The sequence below is a fragment of the Amblyomma mixtum genome, chromosome 3 (genome assembly GCF_055824585.1).
Source record: "Amblyomma mixtum isolate Tamu chromosome 3, ASM5582458v1, whole genome shotgun sequence".
Lineage (NCBI taxonomy): Eukaryota > Metazoa > Arthropoda > Arachnida > Ixodida > Ixodidae > Amblyomma > Amblyomma mixtum.
Genome location: NC_143014.1, coordinates 23870074 through 23889141, shown reverse-complemented (window position 1 = coordinate 23889141; position 19068 = coordinate 23870074). Strand labels below are relative to the sequence as shown.

The 19068-nt window shown below is 47.7% G+C and overlaps 1 protein-coding gene across 1 annotated transcript in view; it reads right to left on the bottom strand.

Moving 5' to 3' along the window:
* Positions 1-2784: 2784 nt before the first annotated feature.
* The window catches only part of LOC149349439 (atrial natriuretic peptide-converting enzyme), an 80270-nt gene continuing 63986 nt past the window's right edge, over positions 2785-19068 (bottom strand). The window contains exons 13-16 of the mRNA XM_089576778.1: positions 5532-5688; positions 4485-4726; positions 4108-4187; positions 2785-3646 (exon numbers count right to left, since the gene is read on the bottom strand). Of these exons, the coding sequence (XP_089432904.1) occupies positions 3497-3646; positions 4108-4187; positions 4485-4726; positions 5532-5688 (629 nt within the window). The 3' untranslated portion in view covers positions 2785-3496. The remainder of the gene's footprint in view (positions 3647-4107; positions 4188-4484; positions 4727-5531; positions 5689-19068) is intronic.

Below are 19068 nucleotides of genomic sequence, written 5' to 3'. Positions count from 1 at the left end.
TGTTTAGCAAACCAACAGAAAATATTTTAGGCTTCCTAAGCACTTTTAACAGTTTGTAAACAAATGAGTACGATGTGCATGTGAGCGTTTTAGAGCAGTGCCTGCATGCATGTACACAATACGACAACGACCTGCGCAGCCGCAGGGTCATTAAACCTTGGTGTTTTAGATAATAACAATAAAAAATAATAAGCAAAGCCTTCAGCGGCATTCAGGCGATCCACCCGTTGCCTCGAACAGGCGGAGAGCTCAGCGGCTCTTCGCAACATGACGCCCGATCACGTTTTCACGCCTAAAGTGATCAAATTGGGGTTTTCACATGTCCTTCGAAGCTTCGGACCAACAAAAGTGTCGTCTTCCCACTTCTTTACAACCGTATCAGCCGGAACACTGTCTGTCGGAACCGAATCATCAGACGCAGCAGCCGTCGCGACGAGGCGCGCGCCGAGCGGTCAGGAGGCGAGTAAAGGCGGCGTGACCACGTGATCAAAGATGGCAGCCCCCATGATACGCCGCTGTAAAGGCCGGAATACATGGAGCGTTTTTACCGCGGCGAGTCGTCGATTTTCGCCCGACGGCGCAGATTTGACGCCCGGCGTCGAGAAAAACGCCCGCCGCCGCCGATAAGGACCGGCTAGATTTTGACGCGCGGCGTCTGGTGAGACCGGAAGCGGCGGCTGAAGCGAGCCAATAGCAGCGTAGTAAGCCCGCTCTTCCGGTCCTCTCCCTGCCGCCGTCAACATGGCCGCCATGGCCGACGAGCTACGCGGTGTTTTTGGCACGGAAATGTTATTTTCGTGAAAATAAACGCTTCATCAGACTTGAAATGTCGCTTTTTTTGGAGAACACGGCCGCATCTTGGATCGGAATGCCTGCGCTCCCTCCCTGAAGCGAATGTGTCGAAGGAAACCGCAGCCGCTGGTGTCCGCGGCTGAGCGGGCGTCCAAAGGTACGCGACGGCATGCATTCGAGCACGCAAATCTTTATAGATACTTAAGCGCGCGTGCTAAAATTTGTACAGTGGTGTCGAAGTGAAACTTTCCTGATTTTAACAGAATGGTTAGCGTCGCTGTTCTCCCAGACCTCCTTACACAGTGGTGTTTGCCACTTGTTGATCACATTTGCTTTCGCGTCGAGGGATACGCGGCCAAAATTAAGCACGCGCGCTTAAGTATCTGTAAACATTTGCGTGCTCGAATGCATGCCGTCGCGTACCTTTCGACGCCCGCTCAGCCGCGGACACCAGCATCTGCGGTTTCCTTCGACACATTCGCTTCAGCGAGGGAGCGCAGGCATTCCGATCCAAGATTCGGCTGTGTTCTCTAAAAAAAGCGACATTTCAAGTCTAACGAAGCGTTTATTTGCACGACAATAACATTTCCGTGCCGAAAACACGGCGTAGCTCGACGGCCATGGCGGCCATGTTGGCGGCGGCAGGCAGAGGACCAGAACAGCGGGCTTTCTGCGCTGCTATTGGCTCGCTTCAGCCGCCGCTTCCGGTCTCACCGGACGCCGCGCGTCAAAATCTAGCCGGTCCTGATCGGCGGCGGCGGGTGTTTTTCTCGACGCCGGGCGTCAAATCTGCGCCGTCGGGCGAAAATCGACGACTCGCCGCGGTAAAAACGCTCCATGTATTCCGGCCTTTAAAGCGTCTATACAAGCGAAAAGCTTCAGTTATGCTTGGCTTGACGGCCGTCCACACACTGCCTGTACGGAGGCGGAGGAGGAGACGGAAATCGGCGCGGTTAAAACTACCCGCAGGAATGCAGAGAGGAGGGTTGCCGGCTGCGACGCGGGCAACACTCTCTAGAGGGTGTTGGCAACAAGCGGCTGCAACGAAAGGTCAACGGCGGGCGAGAAGGCGAAGCGCGCAGTTGTAGCGACAGCGAGGAGGCGACGCACATGCGCAGCAGCGCGCGGCTCCGCCGAAAGGTCAGGCGACGGAGTCGGCAGCGGCGAGGAGCGACCACCTGCGCGGCGCGTGACGTCACTCGGTTTCGCGCATGCGCATAACTCACCAGTTCGGCTCACGCGAAGCTCGGCTCTGACCCGCGTATTGAAGCTTTTCGCTTCAAAAAAAACACGTGATTGCTGTCATGCGCTACCGTATTCCAGTGCTCCCAACAGTGTTCTGAAAGTACGAAACGCGCGCACTGGCCGTGCCCAAGTGAGCGGCCGCTGCATGATTCGATGAACTGCAAAACTAAAATAGTAAAAACAACACGGGCTATCTTCTAAACACCCGACTTCATTGCTTCCCCTTCCTTTTTTGTCTATGTGATGACTGTCGATGGCCTGCCTATCATCGCAGATCACCGCACGCGCTTTCCATGTTCGGGAAGAGTGTGCCGATGCACTTTCAAGAATAAACTGAGAGCGGCGTCGGCCACTTACTTTGAGACAGTGAGCGCACATGCCTCGTTCACTCAGGACGCGCTCGGCAGCGTTACAATACGGTAGCGCAAGTGCGCAATCAAGATTTCTTTGTTCATACTTCGCGGCTTTCTCTAAATGCTGGGAAAAGTAACACGTAGATAGAATACTGGATCGGTTGTTTCGTAACCCCCCCCTTTCAGCTTAACGAAACGCGCGTGACCATGAAATAAATATTTGAGATTTTGCATAATTGATCTAAGCTAATAACCCAATTAAGCGGAATATAAAAAAAATACTCTGCGCAGCGCCACACGACGGCAAACAGTATCGTTGGTTTCACCCAACTCCGGTGCGTTGCTTTTTGTAAATTCTTGGTGCAAGTTACGTGAAACACCCTGTAAACTTTATTCTTCGCTCTAGTGTCATAATCGAATTTCACTTCAGTGTCCCTGTAAATGTACCTTTCTTCTTCCGCCACACTCTGCCACGAGCGCTGACGGCGAGCCAGGCTTCGTTTAATGACGGCGCACATGTCGCGCATTTTTTATCGGGGGGGAAGGTGTTTCGGTGAGACTCCATTGCCGCGCCACTTTCTGCTGTCCAGTCTTTTGTCATGATAGATGTCAGTTGATTCGCTCGGCAAAAAGGCGCCTAAATCACCGAGCAGCGTAGTGTTCACAGCTTCTGCCCCCGTACGCGTAGCAGTATATAGTTTGGCGCACAATACAGCGTGAGTACGCGTCAACTTCCGGTGGAGCACAGCTGACGAAGTGAGGTGCCAGGGAGCTAAGACAACGAGAGCGCTTCTTCGCCCCTTCAGGCTGCGGGACACAGCAGAGCAGTAACCTCCTGTGCTGACTTCGCTTATCCTTCGACATACGCTTCGCGGCGTTGCTGCTGTCAGGGCGCCGTTTGGGTTACTCCTTCAGTGCGTGTGGAAGCTGGCTATAGTGCAGCGTCGTGCCGTACTCCGTGCAGTTCTTTTACGAAGTCGCTTGCAGTGTTGCCGAAATGACACGTGTTCGAATGCATGCCGCTCCGGGGATGGCGTTCACTCCTGCACGGCACCACCGCGCCGAAGCACACAGCCCGAGTCGAAGCAGCGCACAGCATTCGGCCGCTAGGAGAGCGCCGCCTCTGCCCACGCCAGGTGCGGCCCCAGCCCGTGGAAGCGCTGCGCACCCCCGCTGCAAGGCTCGGCTGCCACGCCCACCAGCTGCCAGCGGTCTCCGTGCCAGCACATGAGTTGGCGGCCGGCCAGGGCTTCGTGCTGCAGGTTTGCAAAGACCTCCTTGAATGAATTTCTGCCGTTTGCCGCTGAGACCCAGCATCGGTCTATCTCAGTGGCCAGATGGAAACACAACAAATATTGTTACTATAATGGTAGCCGGCCCTGCTTTATGGATAGTTACCTTTCTTTACAACACGTGAGTAGAGTCCCGTTTTTGTCTGCTTCTTACGTATGCCTGCTTACTGTACTGTGTTGCGCTTTAGTTTCTCGCATTGTAATAAAATCTGCACGCAGTGCTTGCCCTGTTAGAACATTTTTTACGCGAGTATTGCTCACATGTTTCTTTGGCGCGTTATAAAAAAAGGTCGAACATTGAAGAATACTTGATGTGAGTCTCGTTCTCTCGTTGTTATGCATGACAGCTGAGCGCATCTCCTACGGCATATTCATGTGAATATGCTGCAGGACTCCATTTCAGGGATGACACACGGTGGACTCACCACACAAGAAGCTTGCCGACCACACAAGACAGCTTGGCCGCACTCCGACGCTTCCAGGTTCACTTGCTCCAGCTGGTCTCCTGCGCAGAGGAACGTTCATCATTACCCGAAAAATTGCTCCACTCGCCTGCTTACAGCTTGACACATCGACCACGCTTAGCGGCCTCCATTCCTGCTCGCCAGTTAGCCGTTTTAGTGCCGCGGCATTGAAGAGCTGCTAAGTCGTGAAATTATATGTTCTTCATCTATCCCACACGTGAAACTCGTCTCACAAAACGTACAACGGAGCAGCGACTTGCTCACATCAACAACAAGTTCGCTTGGCGTTCATTGCCCTTCCACTGCTCGGCCGGCCCGTCAAGTTGTGGGCCCCGCACCTTTGACATCGTAGGCGAGCGTGGCGCAGCGGCCCGTTTGGGGTGGCGGCGGCGTCCGGGGGAGGCAGGCCGGCCGCACGGCGCGGGTCTGCGGAACGGCCGCGTCGAGCCGCAGTAGTGCCAGGACGCCGTCGGCCGAGCGCAGCACCGCTGCGATGGCCGCCCGTACGTCGAAGGGCGACGCGGACTCCTTGCGCACGGAGCCCAGTCGTGCTTGCCACTCGCCGCCGGGGGGGTCTCGCCTGCGAGCACAATTCCCCGTAGCTGTTGACGCGAAAAAAAAAAAAAACGATGCGAGCCTTCTCTAGCATTAGCAGCGCCAGTTCCACGCGACAGAACGAATGAGGGAAGGCGCCCCCGCTCTACGTAAGCTCACTGATCACAAAGCGGTCACGGGCAGTTTCTTTTTTTTTTTTTTTGGCCCCCAGTCTTTTCTGGCTCAGAGACATCCCCGGAGCAAACCACGTGGGTCTGTTTTCTTTGTTGTGTAGCATGCAATTAAAGGGCTGCTGCACCAGGTTTCGTGACGGAAGATTTTGAGCGGAAATCTGAGAAACCGAAGAAAAAGCGTCCGTGTTTTGGACAGTCATAATAAATGAAAGCAATGCATCTTGGTGGTTACTGGTATCTATTTTCTAAGATCTGATCGCCATCTTAAGACGTCATTCGTAAGGTCCTGTTAGGCAGCCTAATTAAGATGAGCTGGCAATAGAAAAATCACGCACCCTCAGCCCATTTAGACGACCCATCCATCGTCACAAACTCTTGCATCTGGCCAAGAACGCAGCGCGCCTTGCGAACCACAAGGCCTGCATCCTCTCCTCCGTCTCTCCTCGCTTGGCTGTTCGCGGAGCGATCGCTTAAGTCGAGCGAGCTTCAGGTATGCACCTTGCAAAAGGTGCATTCCCTATGAGTTTGCCTATAATTCTGCCCGAACCAAAATGCATTCTGCAGCACATTCAAGAAGAATGAATTGGAGTGTTTTCTTTTTTGCAAAGCGTGAGCGCCTTCCGTTCCTAGCGAAGACGAGCATTCAGGCAGGCGCACCCCTGCGGCAGGCAGGATCCCGCGGTGAGCACCCACTGGTCGGCGACCAGCGTGCCGTCGCAGACGTGCCTACCGGCTTGCAGGAGCATCACGTGCCAGGGCCAGTCTCCGTGGCGCACCTCCTGGGTCGTCGGCAGCGCTGTGGACTGGCCGCACTCTGCGCGAGACGGCAGACATCATGCGCCTCCTTGAGGAATTTTACGCGGCTGTGTACGGCACACACCTCTGACCTGCTGTTCGGCTAGCTAGCGCCGTCGGTCTTATCTTAGACAACACGGGTTGCGGTCGAGGCCGCGTGTACGCCCACAGACACGCCTCCGGCAGGAAGAAGGCCACAAGCAGAGCAATGGCGCGCATGTCTGAACGAGAAAGATGGCGGGATCCGCTCCCGCCATCGGGCAGCCCATTGCTTAGTGTGTCTCACGCGTTCCGGCAAGCCTTTGTTTGGCGGATGCACTGTTCTCGCGAAGAATGTACATCGAATCACAAGCGAAATCATAGAAGGCACCCAGATTTTCAGACTACGAAAAGACTGTCAGCACTTCCTCGATAGCTCTAACAAAACATGCTAGAGAATGCAAAGCCAATTTGCATAGGTCACGAAGGCGGAGCTCGAATGCGGTCTTGAACGAAACGCTAGCGACATCAGTAAGGCTACACACTGAAGCGCCAAAAAGTGTGCGGACAAACATAAATGAGAGAAAAATAATTGGTTGCATATTTGTCATTTACAACCATTTAAAACAGTTTTGATTTTTGGCTTTAAAAATTTTTTGTGTGCATATGGCTGGAAAGTACAAGGCTTTTTATATAAAAAAAAATATCTATCTTCGCGTTCTCTCTCAGCAGCGCCCAGCGGCTCATCTTGTGGCATCGTTGCGTGCGGCGGCTCGGCTTTATCAGCGCTAATTTCAAGGGCTTGGTTGCTTTTTGTTCTCGTCGGCTACGCGCTTGTTTTTTGCCGTACCAGCGACAACTCTGGTCGTACTGTTTTGGCGCTGCTGCCTTCGGAAATACGGTGTGGTCCGAGACGAGCATGCCAAGAACTGGTGCTCTGTAGGAAAGCGCAAATGTGAGAGCTGCTCCGCTGGCATCTCATTGCAACAGTAGGGTGCTAGAGTTGCTTTGGTGCTGTGGTACCACATTGCTACTGAGCGCCTATCCGAAGGCGCAAAACGAGCTCGGCGTGAAGTCGTCCTTACGTAGCCAAGCCGAACAGAACTGCACGGGCCAACCTTGCTGAAACACACTGGACCGAGGTTGGGGATTGACATCGGCCTCCCAGAGGTCGACTTCGTCGGCCCGACGCGTTTTGCCGACTTCCCGACGTGGGGCTGATCAGGAGCCTATACCCAACCGAGACCAAATTTTTAATTGTTTGCTAAATGGCCCGAGACCATGTGCCAATGCCAGCCCAAGTAAGAACCGATCACTTTGAGACCTCTGTCCAACCACCCGCCGTCACTGCCACGATAAGCGATAGCAAGCTATGTTAATCAGTTTTATCTTCGGCCCCTCTCCTTTGTTAGTCTTGTTAACTCGACAGCCTCGCGGGGAATATTAAGCGGTTGCTACACACCCGCGTCCAATGGACTGCAGCTGGTTCATGGCTTAACTGGTATTGATTGAATGAATGAAATCATGTAATCATACCCTCGAGGTTATGAAACGAGAGGGTAATGAGTTCATTCATTCATTCAACATCGAGCAAGCCATGAACCAGCTGGAGGCCACTTAACTGCTTGACTTAACTGCTTAATATTTCCCGCGAAGCTATGCCAATCGCGTAAGTGCATAAGGGCTGCAAGAAAAACGAAAAAGAACCACGCAGTGCGAACATCTACGTAACCAAAAAAACGTTTTATTGCAAGAATACATTGCTGTGTTGCACTGCTTTTATTTATGCAAGTAATGAACTCACTATGGTAATAATCTTCCACTCAATCTGTTTATTATGCAGGCGTTTCAAGTGTGATTGTTCACGCCACACAATAAGAATTCGACTTTCTTTGCACATGAACGTCGAAAGCAAGACAGAACAAGGTGAAGGAGCAGGCAGGCACGCGAACGCACCAACCTAGTTTATATCTTGTCGGCAGCAGAATAGAGGGGGAAATTACGTTACACACACAGAGAAACCCAGTAAAACCACCAAAAGGCCGCTGCAGAGGCAATTCACACATTGCACGCTGTTGTAGCAAGGTGGGAATGCTCTTCCCCAATCGGCCAACGTTTTTAATCTCTAACGCTTTTGGAAGTGTTCGTGTCACTTGTGCGGCAGCTCTGTGCAGTTTCTGAGTGCAGGCTAAGGTGATGATTCATTTTCTTTTTTCTTTGCTGTAACACTATTCTTTTATTCGATAATTTGAAATCCTGCCCCTTTCCCAACACCTGCCAGGCCACAGCATAACAAAACAGCATAGATCTCAACGAATTATAAAAACCTGTAATGGTGCTGCTTGCCAGATAGATTGCATGATGGTAACCCTCACTTGTCTACACATTCTTGGCAAGCCTTTGTGGAGCGTAAAATAGTGATTTAACTATGGCCCAGTAGTCCCCTTCCTTTTACAAATACAGCGAGGTGGCGTCAACGTACGGAATTACTTCCTTGTTTCCTTCGTGTGGTTGTTTCTGAAGGCCTGGTCTTTTTGGTTCCTTTGGTTCTTTGTTGATCTTCCTTTAGTGAACTTCCTTTAGTTCTTTGTTAACAGCGGAAGAATCCCACTCATTCAAAACAATTTGAACTATGTGAATGTACAAGACTATTCTTCATGGTCTTAGTGGTTTTCTTTTTGTAGACTTGGCTGGCAATCACCTATTCCTCACAGAAAAGAGATCAACATTGAGTTAACAGTGCGCCAAAGAGTCCGTCTGCTCCTTCACTTTTTTTTTCAGGTAGAATTTTCGCACCAGCGATGAACGCGCCAAAATACCATACACACCAATAAAACACCGAAATCGACAAAAATATGAACAGCCATTTCACTTTGAAAATGCTCAAAAGACGTTTGTTACAGTGAAATCTATAAGAGACAGCGCAAATATGGCGTCAGTTCTCATCTTTTAAAGCAGTTCTGAAACTCTACAAGCAGTACACAGGTTGTTCCCAAGAAAAGATCCTTTGTCTAATGTTAGAAACAGAAGAAATTCTGGTCACAGTTTGGTTGAACTCTGTCTTGACATAACTCACTCCCGTCCAAAACTGTTCTAATACCAAAGTAGACTGCTAGCCAAAAACATTTATTAAACATCAATTAAATGAAAAGGTTTAGAAATGAGATTAGGGCGACTTATGATCCGACAAAAACAGCAGTTCTGGCAATGCGTTTATTAAACATTTATTAACGTGAAACCATTTCGTGCATCTTGAGTGGCGTGGACAGGATGCGTGTCCATGGGTTGTGGACAGAGCATGCCCTCATGAACTGTCGATAATCCAGTAGGAGAATAATAATGATTTGTAATGATTAATAATGATCGAACGAAAAGTTTAAATGACCGAATTACAAAATAAAATTAAAACATAATTAAACTTTCAATAAAATAAACTAACACGAAATAAAAATAAAAGAAAAGAAGATAAAATAAAAGTAAAATATTCATTTCAAAAATAATAAAATGAAGTAAAGAAATCAAATGAAAATAAGTCATTAATTGCATTTCTAAGTAACAGAGGAGCCAACGAAACTCCGTAAGGTGGCTTAACGTAACGTAAGGAGGCTAAAGTGCGCCAGTAATTTTATATATTTATTTATTTTACAAGCATTGCCAGCCTTGTTACTAGGTCTTAGGCAGTAGTGGGCATTTAACACAATGAGACAGAAAAGCAAACGAGACACTTCGGAATAAACTGAAAAATAAACAGCACAGAAAACTGGTCCACCGGAAATCATTCAGAATGGAGAGGTCGGATATCAGGTCACGGTTTATGGGCAAGTGCGCAGAGGAAGGATGAAACCGTTGGCTAATCAACAATGTTGGAGGGTAATGCGTTCTTTTCTGAAACCGTGCTTGTGAAAAAAAAAGAATTCTTAAATGCGTTGGCTCTGCACAAAAAATCTCTAACCGTTTTGTATGATACGAGCGTGTGCAGCGGTGGCTAGCCCGTAGAATATATAATATTTTGTCTCTCCTTAATTGATTGCTATAGAGTAAATAGAAAAGTTCAGTCTGTCTCGGTAACGCCTTGATGAGGTATTTATTTTCGAGTTCTGCTGCTTCTAGCAAAGATGATGGGGACGTGTACCATCTGTATGAGTTAAAAATGAACCTGGTCGATGTATTTTCTAAGAAAATATGCACAAAGTAATAGGTACAGGAGTAAGACATTTTCAGGCGAATTATCACAGAGAGGATACTTCTCTCAACATAGGAAAACTTTTTGTCCACAGCAAAATATCACAACTAAAGCCATCCAAAATACAAAATAATGTTACTGTTCTCTACGAGTACAGCCTAACAAGCAAATGATTCTCTTAGCTCAAAAGAATAACGACAGTAACGATTTATATATCTGTGTGTGTGTGTGTGTGTGTGTGTGTGTGTGTGTGTGTGTGTGTGTGTGTGTGTGTGTGTGTGTGTGTGTGTGTGTGTGTGTGTGTGTGTGTGTGTGTGTGTGTGTGTGTGTGTGTGTGTGTGTGTGTGTGTGTGTGTGTGTGTGTGTGTGTGTGTGTGTGTGTGTGTGTGTGTGTGTGTGTGTGTGTGTGTGTGTGTGTGTGTGTGTGTGTGTGTGTGTGTGTGTGTGTGTGTGTGTGTGTGTGTGTGTGTGTGTGTGTGTGTGTGTGTGTGTGTGTGTGTGTGTGTGTGTGTGTGTGTGTGTGTGTGTGTGTGTGTGTGTGTGTGTGTGTGTGTGTGTGTGTGTGTGTGTGTGTGTGTGTGTGTGTGTGTGTGTGTGTGTGTGTGTGTGTGTGTGTGTGTGTGTGTGTGTGTGTGTGTGTGTGTGTGTGTGTGTGTGTGTGTGTGTGTGTGTGTGTGTGTGTGTGTGTGTGTGTGTGTGTGTGTGTGTGTGTGTGTGTGTGTGTGTGTGTGTGTGTGTGTGTGTGTGTGTGTGTGTGTGTGTGTGTGTGTGTGTGTGTGTGTGTGTGTGTGTGTGTGTGTGTGTGTGTGTGTGTGTGTGTGTGTGTGTGTGTGTGTGTGTGTGTGTGTGTGTGTGTGTGTGTGTGTGTGTGTGTGTGTGTGTGTGTGTGTGTGTGTGTGTGTGTGTGTGTGTGTGTGTGTGTGTGTGTGTGTGTGTGTGTGTGTGTGTGTGTGTGTGTGTGTGTGTGTGTGTGTGTGTGTGTGTGTGTGTGTGTGTGTGTGTGTGTGTGTGTGTGTGTGTGTGTGTGTGTGTGTGTGTGTGTGTGTGTGTGTGTGTGTGTGTGTGTGTGTGTGTGTGTGTGTGTGTGTGTGTGTGTGTGTGTGTGTGTGTGTGTGTGTGTGTGTGTGTGTGTGTGTGTGTGTGTGTGTGTGTGTGTGTGTGTGTGTGTGTGTGTGTGTGTGTGTGTGTGTGTGTGTGTGTGTGTGTGTGTGTGTGTGTGTGTGTGTGTGTGTGTGTGTGTGTGTGTGTGTGTGTGTGTGTGTGTGTGTGTGTGTGTGTGTGTGTGTGTGTGTGTGTGTGTGTGTGTGTGTGTGTGTGTGTGTGTGTGTGTGTGTGTGTGTGTGTGTGTGTGTGTGTGTGTGTGTGTGTGTGTGTGTGTGTGTGTGTGTGTGTGTGTGTGTGTGTGTGTGTGTGTGTGTGTGTGTGTGTGTGTGTGTGTGTGTGTGTGTGTGTGTGTGTGTGTGTGTGTGTGTGTGTGTGTGTGTGTGTGTGTGTGTGTGTGTGTGTGTGTGTGTGTGTGTGTGTGTGTGTGTGTGTGTGTGTGTGTGTGTGTGTGTGTGTGTGTGTGTGTGTGTGTGTGTGTGTGTGTGTGTGTGTGTGTGTGTGTGTGTGTGTGTGTGTGTGTGTGTGTGTGTGTGTGTGTGTGTGTGTGTGTGTGTGTGTGTGTGTGTGTGTGTGTGTGTGTGTGTGTGTGTGTGTGTGTGTGTGTGTGTGTGTGTGTGTGTGTGTGTGTGTGTGTGTGTGTGTGTGTGTGTGTGTGTGTGTGTGTGTGTGTGTGTGTGTGTGTGTGTGTGTGTGTGTGTGTGTGTGTGTGTGTGTGTGTGTGTGTGTGTGTGTGTGTGTGTGTGTGTGTGTGTGTGTGTGTGTGTGTGTGTGTGTGTGTGTGTGTGTGTGTGTGTGTGTGTGTGTGTGTGTGTGTGTGTGTGTGTGTGTGTGTGTGTGTGTGTGTGTGTGTGTGTGTGTGTGTGTGTGTGTGTGTGTGTGTGTGTGTGTGTGTGTGTGTGTGTGTGTGTGTGTGTGTGTGTGTGTGTGTGTGTGTGTGTGTGTGTGTGTGTGTGTGTGTGTGTGTGTGTGTGTGTGTGTGTGTGTGTGTGTGTGTGTGTGTGTGTGTGTGTGTGTGTGTGTGTGTGTGTGTGTGTGTGTGTGTGTGTGTGTGTGTGTGTGTGTGTGTGTGTGTGTGTGTGTGTGTGTGTGTGTGTGTGTGTGTGTGTGTGTGTGTGTGTGTGTGTGTGTGTGTGTGTGTGTGTGTGTGTGTGTGTGTGTGTGTGTGTGTGTGTGTGTGTGTGTGTGTGTGTGTGTGTGTGTGTGTGTGTGTGTGTGTGTGTGTGTGTGTGTGTGTGTGTGTGTGTGTGTGTGTGTGTGTGTGTGTGTGTGTGTGTGTGTGTGTGTGTGTGTGTGTGTGTGTGTGTGTGTGTGTGTGTGTGTGTGTGTGTGTGTGTGTGTGTGTGTGTGTGTGTGTGTGTGTGTGTGTGTGTGTTTGGTTTGGTTTGGTTTGGTTTGGTTTATGGGGTTTAACGTCCCAAAGCGACTAAGGCTATGAGAGACGCCGTAGTGGAGGGCTCCGGAAATTTCGACCACCTGGGGTTCTTTAACGTGCACTGACATCGCACAGTACACGGGCCTCTAGAATTTCTCCTCCAAAGAAATTCTAGCCGCCGCGGCCGGGATCGAACCCGCGTCTTTCGGGTCAGCAGCCGAGCACCATAACCGCTGAGCCACCGCGGCGGCTGTGTGTGTGTGTGTGTGTGTGTGTGTGTGTGTGTGTGTGTGTGTGTGTGTGTGTGTGTGTGTGTGTGTGTGTGTGTGTGTGTGTGTGTGTGTGTGTGTGTGTGTGTGTGTGTGTGTGTGTGTGTGTGTGTGTGTGTGTGTGTGTGTGTGTGTGTGTGTGTGTGTGTGTGTGTGTGTGTGTGTGTGTGTGTGTGTGTGTCCCAGGTGTCCCAGCTAAATGTAACCAAGCTTTTAAAAAACACGGGGTGCCCCAGCCATCTGAAACCAAATGAGGGTTGTTTAGAGTAACGTGACCTAGTCTGCAGTATTTTTTTCGTTCTTCAAGGTTGACCAATTAGTTAAGCTTAATTAACTAACTTTTTAATTACTGACTTGAGGAACAAAGTGTCAATGGAAAAGTTGTAGATCGCTTTGAGAAACAGCTTACTGAGACATTTGCAGAAAAGTAATATTTACGTAAAGTAGTTCTTTTACCGGCCTTTAACCATAACCTGCACAATAATAAAAAGCTTCCACGTGACAACTGTGCCACTTCAACGTCCCAAGACGTGCCTTAAAGAATAGAATCCATTTTTTCTGAAGTCCTCTCCTCGATGAGACTTTAGGTGCACATTGGGGCAGAGAAGTGAGCGAGCAGCTGGTCACGTAACAACTTTCTTTTAAGGCCAATAAATAAAGCTACGCAAATCGTAAGTTGACGGAAACAGCACTACTAGCGGCTTTTCGAGGTGATCTAAAATTTTTGCATTGACACTTTCTTCCTGAAGTCAATAATTAAAAAGTTAGCTAATTAAACTCAACTAATTAATTAATTTTGAAGAGCGAAAAAAATGCTCCAGACTAGGAACAACCCTGAGTTGGTTTGACTGGACTAGGACACTTCGCCTTTTTTAAAAGTTTGGTTACGTTTAGCTGGGACACCCGGTATATATATATATATATATATATATATATATATATATATATATATGCGACCTCCAAATTACGCATCCCCCGAAAGCAGATTTGACAGCCGTCGCCGTAGCTCAGAGGTAGAGCACCGGACGCGTAATTCGGAGGTCGTGGGTTCGGTTCCCACCGGCGGCATGTGGTCGTTTTTTCTTCTGCTTTTCTAATCAATTATCTTTAAGCGATAACATATTCAGTAATATTCTCCATTGATCAACACCACAAATAAATAAATATTAGGGGTGTGCGAATATCAAATTTTTCGAATACGAATCGAATACGAATACTTAGTTCCGAATATCGAATCGAATATCGAATAATCAAGGACAGACGCATTTAATCACTACAAAACATTTATTTGGGCACCAAAGAACATCACAGTTCAGCTATCGATGATGGAATGAACACAAAAGGTGCGTGTGGCTGCACAAAAACTATCAAAGTCTCGAACAAAATTCTTAGAAGAGTGGAAATATCAGAGAAGATGGCTAGTACACAGCATTGATTAAGGCTAGCTTGCCATCAGCACAAAAGCGCGTTGCTGGGATGACGTAAAAGGTTGTCGTGAAGGAAAACCAGCTGCACCACATGGTCAGGCAAAAGTAGTTCCCTTCTAACTGAAACGACTCCTCCAGCAACAGAAAATGCCCTCTCACTTGGGACTAACCTGGCTCGTATTGCGAGGTACTTCGTGCACAGCTCTGACTATACCAGCTTCGCAGGTATAGCCACAAAAAAGCTCACCAGCGCAGTCAGCTACGGCATGGCCCTTGGAGGAAGAAAGAATTTTCCTTCCGTGTAGGCGCCGCCATGTTGTTATGTATCTGTCGATAGGGCTTGCGGACCGAAATGAACGCCGGTGCTCACAATGAATATTCGGCTAGATACGAATATTCGCGTCGGGTCATATATTCGAAACAACACGAATACTGGGATTTCGAATCGAATTCGAATACTAAAAATATAATATTCGAAATATATTCGAAAATTTCGAATATTCGCACACCCCTAATAAATATAAATAAAATCCATTGTGCTCCTTGGTTTCTGTGGCTGTTGGCTTCTCTTATTATATATATATATATATATATATATATATATATATATATATATATATATATATATATATATATATATATATATATATATATACCTGCAAAAGTATGGATATTGTGTCAGACATTGGTTTGTTGAGCGACACTAGACTAAGCAGTAAGGATAGCCACAGGAAGATAAAACAAGGCTAAAACTTCTCTAACAGAACTTTGCCACAGAGGAGCTACTAAAGTGGGCCAAAGTTCCTTGAAGGCATCACTGTCAGCCTAGAGATGAAGTGTATTTAAGTTTAAGTTATCAATCACGAAGCACACAAGTGAGGATGGCTATCAATGCAAACTTTATAAATGCAGTATTGAGAGACAGGTTACGCTCTAAGTAAACTAACACAAAGCCAATAGCAAACTGTACCACACAAACAGGCAGCCCTGAAAAGAGTGCACTAAAATTCGCCAAATTCAACAGCGGGCCGTCACTGTAGTGCTTCTCTGTGTCCGAAGTTATCTTTCAAAGTCACACGTATGCTGGGGACTGCAACACAACAGTCCTGGCTTGCTCTAGAGCACGTCGGGCACCATTGTATCAATATCCCTATAACTTGCCCGCACTTAATATCACAACGGAATCTTATTTTTGGCGCCTGTTGGTACAGAGTAGTATAAAGGTATCTATTTATTGTCCAACTCAATATCTGATAACCTGCTGCCACTGAGCTGAAAGGCCAGGTCTCACCATGTGAACACTGCTGCACAGCGCACATTCTAAGTCGCTTCTACTTTATTTGCCAATCCTAAGTGCTGGGGGCCGGGTGCGCAGCCTTTTGGATTGAAACAGTCTTGAGGCTGTCGAGTATCCAGGAGATTTCCCTTGTATAGCAGCACGCCTGGAGAAGGTCACTGCGAAAGGTTTTATAAAGTCATCTTACTGACAGGGTCGAAGAGAAATAACTGATGTATGCAAGTGAAGCAGCAGCACGAAAATGTAGCCCCAGAACTAGACCTCCGTCAAATTTACTCACCTGTGCGACAGCAACGCGTACAATCTGCATTACCCTTGTGTACAACGCTCAAGCAGCGCATGGCCCGGCAAGTAAAGGGACACCTCACGGCAGCTCCTAGATTCTAGAGGGCGCGGAAGTAAAGAAGCATAGACCAACAAAGCAAATCATAATGATCACCTAACTACAAAACCATCGGTTACTACTTAATTTGAGTTTTTAGTAATTGGTGTGCACTGCTTGACAGCTCTACACAATGGGTGCCGCAAACTGTACAGTGTGTTGGAAAGAAGCTTAAAAGACTTGAAGGATCTTACTTATATGCACTCTTACAGAGATGGAAGGCTATGATGGTAATAATTTTTTTTCTACGATCTTTTTGGAAAAAATTATTAAAGGTGCTCTTTGAGTACATGCTGACACACCTAACTTAAAGCTGGATGACACAGCTAACCAAAGCTTTGCTTGTGTGTTTTCTGCTTTGAAATGATGCGTTAGACATTATTATGCAGGGACCCTTCCCCGGTATTCCTGTGCGGCTGCTAAATGTGCACTCCTAGATATCGGGGCATGAAGAGAAGGCTCAGTTTGTGGCTATTTATGAACCCTGAGGCATGAAGCAGGCCGCACAGCCTAGCCTCTCATTGACCTGCATGGGCAACGTGCAAATGACTGCACTTTTGTTGCGGTCAGTGCAGCAATGAGTCGAGCGCCTTGGTCATGGAAAATATGACCACTGTACCGAAAATAGAACCCCAGGTTTTAGTGGCAGCTGGGATCCCACTACAACACTAAAAATGCATGGGTGTCGGATTAGGGTAATAACACCACCAAAAAAAAAAACTTTTGAGTAGAAGAAAATTTTCAGCACTTCGGTTCGATATTTGAGCCTCACTTCACTTCCATATTGCACGAGCCTTGTCCCGTGTGCTCAGCTGCTTCTTGATGGGGTTCAACCAGTCTTTTGCCTAAGAGAACGAAGGAACGAACACCGCGGCCGCAGATTCTCACGAGAGTAATCAAAAATACTTGTGTGAGGCAGCATTAGGTTGCTGCTTACACATGACAGTGATCTTGCATAAGCAGCAATCCAGGTGACTTTAACAATGGTTCCATTCCAAACATCAGGAATAGCTGAAAAAATAAGCTTACTTCTCTTCAAGACCGCCATTAGACCAGGCTCCCTACGCATTGATAATTGATAAACAACGTAAATTGCGAGTGCAGGGCGAATAAATAGGCCCTCTAAACTTCAATAGAATGTTATAATTATTTTTTGTTTTAATCACAGCTATACGATGGCACGACAGAAGATAGCTACGCTGTTCCAACCTGATCTCAGAAAGTGACACAGGCTGCTGTTAAGCGTCGGCGGATGTTGCTGGTAGGCGTGCTTCGTGCACTGCAGGATAACACTGCAGTGCTGCATACTCTACCATTGGACAGTATGCTCTAGGCACTGCCTTAAGTTAAATGCAGGGGCAATAAAGCATCAGCAGATTTCGTTTGCAATGCCAAAACGTACCGTAAAAGAAATTATATCCTTTTTTGTCTAGCCTCCATATACATAAATATATTAAAATGGCTTTATATGGAGCGCTTGCACAGGCGTAAGTTTTTATACATCTGTGGAGCTTATTCCAGGACAAGATTTGCTCTACTTTCGCCCACACGTATTTAGCGCATCATATTGCGAACAATGGAAGTGGCAAGCGCAGCTGAGAATCGCACCAGCACTTCGACAGTCGCGTTTGTGACGAACAGTGCCAATCAATTATTTTCATGACAAATCTCCATGATAGCCTAGGTGAGGAAACAAGGATATATACGTTGTAAACTGGAGTGGTCGGGACATACAGCGTAGCAGCATAAGCGCTTGTGTCTGAAGCATGTAGGGTAATTTTTCCTTCTAAACCCATGCAGCGTGGTGGGAAGTAAAAAGGGTAGAAGCTGACAAAGTTCTCAAATGTTGAACAGTGCGTAAAATAGCAACGAGTCCTACATTAGCCGTCGACCGTGAGTTGGCAGCCAACAATACGACAGCGAAGACTCATGTCAGACGCAGATGGTTTCCGTGTGTTAATGGCCTGCTGTGTTTAGTGAGCGGCCAACTCATGCTGGTTTAACTTTCCATAAGACAGCACGGTCTCCGTGAAATGCACTACAGAAAGCGTTATCAAAGGAACTCTATAAACCTAGCAAGCGCAAATTTTCCTTGGTATTTTGCCTCTATGCAGAATACAAAATGCTTAATGCAGTGCTTTAGTCAGCTAGATTTGGCGCCCCGTGAGCGAATCGGGTTGAACGGCACATAGACAGCGATAGAAATCTGCATGTCTTAACGTGTTCTCGGCGACCGCCTCGAAAGAACGTTGCCTCAATTCAACACTCACTAATTCAGAAAGTGATGAAGTGCCGCTCACGTCTTAAATCATGGCGTAGCGAAAGTTACGCACAAATGTCTATTCACACTCAGACGTGGTGAGCACAGAGTAGCGGGATTGAATCCCGGCAGAGGCGGCAGCATTGGAAAAATGCTCGTGTGCCGTTCGATGTCAGTGCCCGGCACACGAACCCCAAAGCTTCGCCCCAAAGCTGTGCGTACACATTACCGCGCAACTTTAGAGCGATAGTAGAAAATGCTCAACGGCGCAGTCATAAAGAATTATCTACTCTGCGCATACACCGGACCCTGCAATGCTGTCGTGGCTGCTAAATCTCAGTACTCTACTGCCTTAAAGCGGCGACATGTAACATGTCACCGCTGCTCCCGTCCGAAAAGATAGCGAAAAGGTCCGAAGAGGTCCGAAAAGGTAGCGAGCCTCAGTAAAGCAAGAGGCGCTCAGGTGCCCACGGGCGTTCGTCCGTTGTTGCATCATACCAGAGCGGGGCTAAAACTGATGAGAACAATATAAGCATCCCTAGTATATTTCGCAAGCTCATTTACCGCTCAGGCACCCAAAATGCAATTGATTTTCAAGTATAGACTCACCTTGCAGCACGGTCGTGCTGAATTCTCGAAAGAAAGCTGCACAAGGGTGGAGAACTCGTGAAAGCAGGACATGTAGAAGCGTACGCGCTTCACCGGCAGGGGAGCGCATGGTTGACTTCATGCTTCCGAACTTGCGCCATAAAAAGAAAAACTTTGCAATCGCCGTCTAGCGCAAAAAATCTTGATAATAACGCTGATAAAAAACTGATTTAAAAAAAAACTCCGATAAAAAAGACTGATTTTTTTAACTCCGATATTAAACCATTAAATAAGCTTTAAGTATATATATCGCCAGCCGTCTTGAATAAAACCAAAGCACCGCGTTCATGTGCCGTGGCAAATGCAGCCCGGCGGCGCATGTAGGCTCCAGATCGGGCCATCTGCATATGCCAAGGTTTTGGGGGGATTCTTTACTTTACTTCAGGGCTGTAGGCTGACACGACCTTTGAGGCCAGCCTTGAGCCAAGCAACGTGGCATGTGTTCATGGCCCGATCAGTTTCCGATCTAGTCGGCTGC